The 5313-nt window shown below is 49.7% G+C and overlaps 1 protein-coding gene across 1 annotated transcript; it reads right to left on the reverse strand.

The window, feature by feature from the left end:
* Positions 1–1651: 1651 nt before the first annotated feature.
* On the reverse strand, positions 1652–2545 carry LOC135375958 (uncharacterized). The gene has a single exon (XM_064608588.1). It carries the CDS (start codon positions 2543–2545, stop codon positions 1652–1654), a length of 894 nt encoding a protein of 297 aa, XP_064464658.1.
* Positions 2546–5313: the final 2768 nt, after the last annotated feature.

The raw sequence follows: 5313 nt of genomic DNA on the forward strand, positions 1-5313 counted from the left end.
GCCCCTTCCTCGTCCACTCCCGCCAGGGCAAGACGTTAACTATCCGCCTGCCCAACCGTCTAGAGGTTGTTTCAGTCGACCGTGTGAAGCCGGCTTTCCTCCTTCCTGACGACTCGATGAACCCTCCGTCGCCGCATTCGCACTGCCGAAGCACGCCTCCTCCTCGTTCTCCTGCCCGCCGCGTCAGCTTGCCGTCTGGTGCACCGTCGGTCCGCACTGTTCCGCGGCGACCTCTGGTTCAGTGTGGGTGGGGAGGGGGGGGGGGCTTGTAGCGGCCTCCGCCGACGATGAAGAAGCGCCTGCCCACGCTCTCCACCCGGAGTTCATTCCATCCGCGGCCCCAGTCCAATAAACATCTACATTCCGCTACGGTCCTGGCCTATCTCTTATCTATATCTGGCCGCGCTCACAACCTAAAGTGATAAAAAATTCTAAGTGTCGACGCAGTCACCGGAGGATTGTGGGACTTTCGGCAATTACCTTCTGGAAACTTTTGCCGCCATGTAGGATGGCTTTGGGCAGTCTTTACTCGTAATTGCGTAATTTTTTTTTCAATTGAACTTTGAAAATTCCCGAGCGAACCTCACTTTTTCTTACATAAATGTGAAGTCTTCCACGTATAGCCACATGCCCAACAAAAACTATGGACAGTATCACAACCGAAATAGTATAAAAAATGGGAAATGTACGCTTTAGCCCTGCCAGCTTGATTGTCACAAAGAAGAGCGCCCAGAAGTTGAGGGGAGAGGAGGAAGCGCTTCCGCCTCTTGTTTTACCTCTCTTCCCCTTGCTTTGACCTGGATGCTTGTGACAACCGTCTTATCACAAAGAACGCAAAAGAAATGAAGGCGGGGACACTTCCTCCTCTAGACCCACATTTCGCGGGTGCTTCTTTGCGAAAATCAAGCAGGCAGGGCTAAAGCGTAATTTTTTACTAATTTTTTCGACTATTTCTGTTGCGGTACTGTACATAGTTTTTGTTCGGTCTGCCGTTATCCGTGGAGAACTTTATATTTCTGTAAAAAATGTGAGGATCGCTTGACAATTTTCAAAGTTCAATTGCAAAAAATAAATTTGCCGCAATTAAAAATTGTCCAAAGCCTTCCCCAATGGCGGCAAAACATTCCAGAAGGTAATTGCCCAAAGTCCCACAATCCTCAAGCGAGTACGTCCCAAGTTTTTTAACACTTTCGGTGAAACACCCTGAAAATCTCCCAAAGATGGGAGTTGTCCCGCTAAATGAAAAACTTGAAATGAGGCAAATTTGGCCACTTTGCAAGGATGTGTAAAACGTGGTAAAGACGATAAACTAGGAGAGGCAATAATTTTAGGAAAAATCTTCCCGGAAACAGCACCGCAAGCGATAATAATTTTGGCAGCCGGACAAGAAACAAGACAGCAGTTAAAGGGGTTGAATTCGAAGAAGGTTCCTGGGCACCCCAGAAGAGATCGACTATTATTTCAATGCGGGTCGCGTAAACACCCAGCCCGCAGTTCCTCAGTCTGGAATGTTGATGTAAACTGCGACACACACACACACTCATACATTGGATGATAATGAGGTGGGCGATTCACCGCCGCTGCGGCGGTACACTGGTCTATTGCGCATTGGGAACGAATGAGGGGATGATGATGGGGGGGGGGGGCACTTTCAGACAGCCATCACCAGACCAGTGGAACACAAGTACTCCGCAAGAAGACGAGGGCCTTGCATCTGGTCTGCAGCGTTCGACCACGGTTCGAGGATCTTCGCGAGGTTGAACGGCCGCTTGTCTGTACGTTGCATAGCAACTTCCATCAGTGCACGCTCGTGGTGGTATTTCCCACAAGCCAGGATGACGTGGCAGAGGTCGCCGCGCACTCCACAAGTGGGGCAGAGGAAAGAAGAGGTGGAGCCGAGGCGGTGTTGAAAGACAGGTGTAAAGACAACGGTGAGCCTCATACGGTGGAAGAGTGGAGTAAAGGGGCGCGGTAGTTGCGGAGGAAGTACGGGAGAAAGTGTCGGGTCTAGATCCGACAGAAGGGAGTGAGCTATGTCGTGTTGCCACTGAGCTTGCATCTTGGGGCTGGCGAGTGTCGAAAGGACGTATCTTCGGTCGCCCGAAGGCATCATTATCGGGGAAAAAGCTGCGTGCTGATGGGCGCTCAAGGCGGCTCTGTCTGCTTCTTCACTGCCGCTGATGCCGACATGCCCGGGGATCCACTGCAATGCGACAGTGTACCCTGCAACGGCCGCCTTCTTGTAGACTTCCAGGATGTCAAAGACAACAGGACTCAGGGACCCACGTATCCCCAAGTTGGCCATACACTGGAGCGCTCGTCCTGAGTCTGTAAAGACAACCCAGGACTGAGCTGGGCTGACTGATACTTTTTGCATACCAAAGAGAATGGCGTAGAGCTCGGCACACGCAGACGATGTTTTGTGTGAAAAATGGTGACCACAGGAGACTAACTGAGATGGAATGACAGATTCCGAGGACGAGTCATCCCGAGTAGATGACCCGTCAGTGAAAACCGACGTTGACGCCGTGTACCTGTCATTCATTATGCCCAGGGTAAGCTGCTTGGCAACACACGAGTCTGTATCCCTTTTCCATCCATGCAGGCCAGGAACAGTTAGGTGAGTGACTGGGCTTGACGGAGACCATGGAGGGGCACTAGGAGCCACTGTCTTCACCACGTAACGCGGAACGCTAGGCTTTAGCTGAGCAATCACCGGACGGACATTGCAGTGCTTGCTTGCGTCTCAAGATCTTCGATACGAGCGGGTGACGCTGATAATGGGATAAAAGGCGGAGGAAAAGTTGGCAGGTCTCGCCGTCGCGAAGAACGTCCAGCGGGGTCTCCTTCGCGTCAACAATAACTGCCCGGGTCTCTGCTGCTGGAGGGCGCCAAGGCCCATACGAAGGCTTCTCGCCAGGGGCAATGCAATCTATGGTCTGAAGATGCCGGGAGGCCATTAAGCACCGGTAAACTATACGCGAGGGACTCCCAAACCAAAGCCAGGCCCGATCGAAAAATCGGACAAGTCTCCATCAGAAATTCTATTAAAATATTTTTATGGACCATCAAAACAGCTTGTCTGCCCATTAACAGCTCCTAATGATCCAACAGGACTGTTAGCGGTCCGACAAATAGTATCTCACCACAGTCCGTTAGGTTTGCAGAATGGCCCCACAAAAAGGTTTGATGGTACCACATGGCCCCTGGCGGCCCAACAAAGGGTATCCAATTGCCCAGCAGGTGAGTTTAGTTGCCCCACAAGAGAACCCAATGGTCCGTCAACGAGGCTTTGCGGTCAAACAGGTGATGCCTCATAGTAGATCAGGAGCCCCTAACGGGACAACAACAACAACTTTATTCTGAAGTGGAAAGGGGGAGGCCCCCTAACGGGACATCAGAGATATGGCACAGGGTAAAATGGTAAAACACTCCATTCCATGCACTCCCATGCAAGACCCCGTAAAGGACAAAACTGCGAAAGATAAGACGGAAACTGCATTCTGTCCTGTCTTAATTAGTCTTGTCCTTTAGTGTTTCCGTATGCTCCGAATATATATTCCGAATTATACCGAAAGTTCTCTCTGTTATAAGAAATGAGCAACGCTGTAGCCGACGTTCTTACATTATTCAATATGGCAACCCGCATTGTCCTGACAGGCCGTTAGACCTCGGACCGTCAAGCTACTAATTTTTTATGCAGTCTAACTCATTGCGACACGGAATATTCTAATATTGCTTCAGTATCCATTTACATACAAGAGCAGCATTCCGGGACACCCCCCACTGAAACCCGGCTTGACCTGATAGCAGAGGACTACACAAGGAAGCTAAGTTTACAGGGTGGTGCGTGAGTACGTGAGGAGGAACAGATTTGTGCAGGGAGAGGAGGACAGAGTCACTAAATAGGGGTACAGAGTATCGTATTTTTTACAGAGTATCTTTTACATATACTCGTACAGAGTATCTTTTCCGCGCCGGAGCCGCCGTTCGGTGTCCTTGATTGGGCCGACTGTGTCACGTGGTTTCTCCTTCCAGGAACGCGCCGTCCATGTTGAGTCCCTTCCATCACAAACCGGTTTCCCCGGTTGCGAGCTGGCTCGTCAGCGCGCAGTTTTCGTACAGAGAAGGTGGGGTTGGCGTCCCATTGCTAGGCGACGCAGCCGAAAAATCATCATGCGCGAAAAACTATACCAAGCACAGAGAGGCGCAGAGAAAAAAAAAGGAGAAAAAAAAAGAGATTGAGTAGTTATGTACTAAGGTACCGCTCAGCTGTTTACGCAAAGGTACTTTGCAATAATTGCGGTCCTTTCCAGGGGTTTCGTTACCCCCCCCCCCTACCAGGGAGGTGTACACTCCTCTGTAATTCACGAGATTTCCTGATACAGCTTCGCCACCAATGCATATACCTGTAGATACGTATCCATAAAGATATACCCCCCTATGGTGCGCTCCACTCGGAATCACGCAGACATCTCATCATGCCGGGTTGATGATAGTGCCAGCTGCAACAACAATGACAAAGAAGGAATTGTCGTTGCTTTTCGGTGCTGATACGAGTTGCGCAAAGCACTAAAAGCTGATACCTGCCGTTTGAATTCAGCATGAGAGAGCCGCGACGACATGGCAAGGAAAAAAAAAACCGTGCCAAGATACGGCGCAAAAAAGTGCACGGCAAATCGCCGGCAGTCCGAATATTTACACGGCAACAGACACCTACGAGCACTGGTGCCAAAGTCTGGGGAAAAGACGTCATACATGAAAGCACATATCCGTTACGAAGCCGTTTGAATTTCACTGTTCATGGTAATCAACCAATTTTTCTCTAAGTGTAGCACGCATAGAGAAGTCCATGATTCGCTTACACGTCTACCTGGAAGAAATGACCCACAGTCTCCTTCGGAAACATTGCATCACTCACCAACTTCTTTGAGAAAAATAAAAAGTACAATTTCTGCATCCCCGATGATTGCCCAAGGAATACACCACAAAGAATCACTTGTATATTTTGCATTGCGAAGCCATTATTGACGACTTACACTATAGGCCCTTGTACTGGTATTTACAGTGGTGACCGCAAAATTTGGAAAAGGCGCCGGCAGAGCCATTTAAAACGAGCGAAACTCTTTGTATCGTGGTGCCAAAGGCATATTCGAGACGGCTTATGCTATTGCCCTTCCCACTGGGATTGTAACGGAGGCTATCGCAAAATTCGTAACAGACCGCAGCAGAGCCCTTTAGAACGGGCGAAAGTTCTTGAATCATGGTTCCAAACAGATATTATCAACCGCTTATGATGCTCTTCTGCTGGAT

This window comes from Ornithodoros turicata, unplaced genomic scaffold (genome assembly GCF_037126465.1).
Source record: "Ornithodoros turicata isolate Travis unplaced genomic scaffold, ASM3712646v1 ctg00000960.1, whole genome shotgun sequence".
Lineage (NCBI taxonomy): Eukaryota > Metazoa > Arthropoda > Arachnida > Ixodida > Argasidae > Ornithodoros > Ornithodoros turicata.

Bases quoted from the DNA above. Each gene is read 5' to 3' on its own strand.
- LOC135375958 (XM_064608588.1), bottom strand. From the start codon at position 2,545: ATGAATGACAGGTACACGGCGTCAACGTCGGTTTTCACTGACGGGTCA.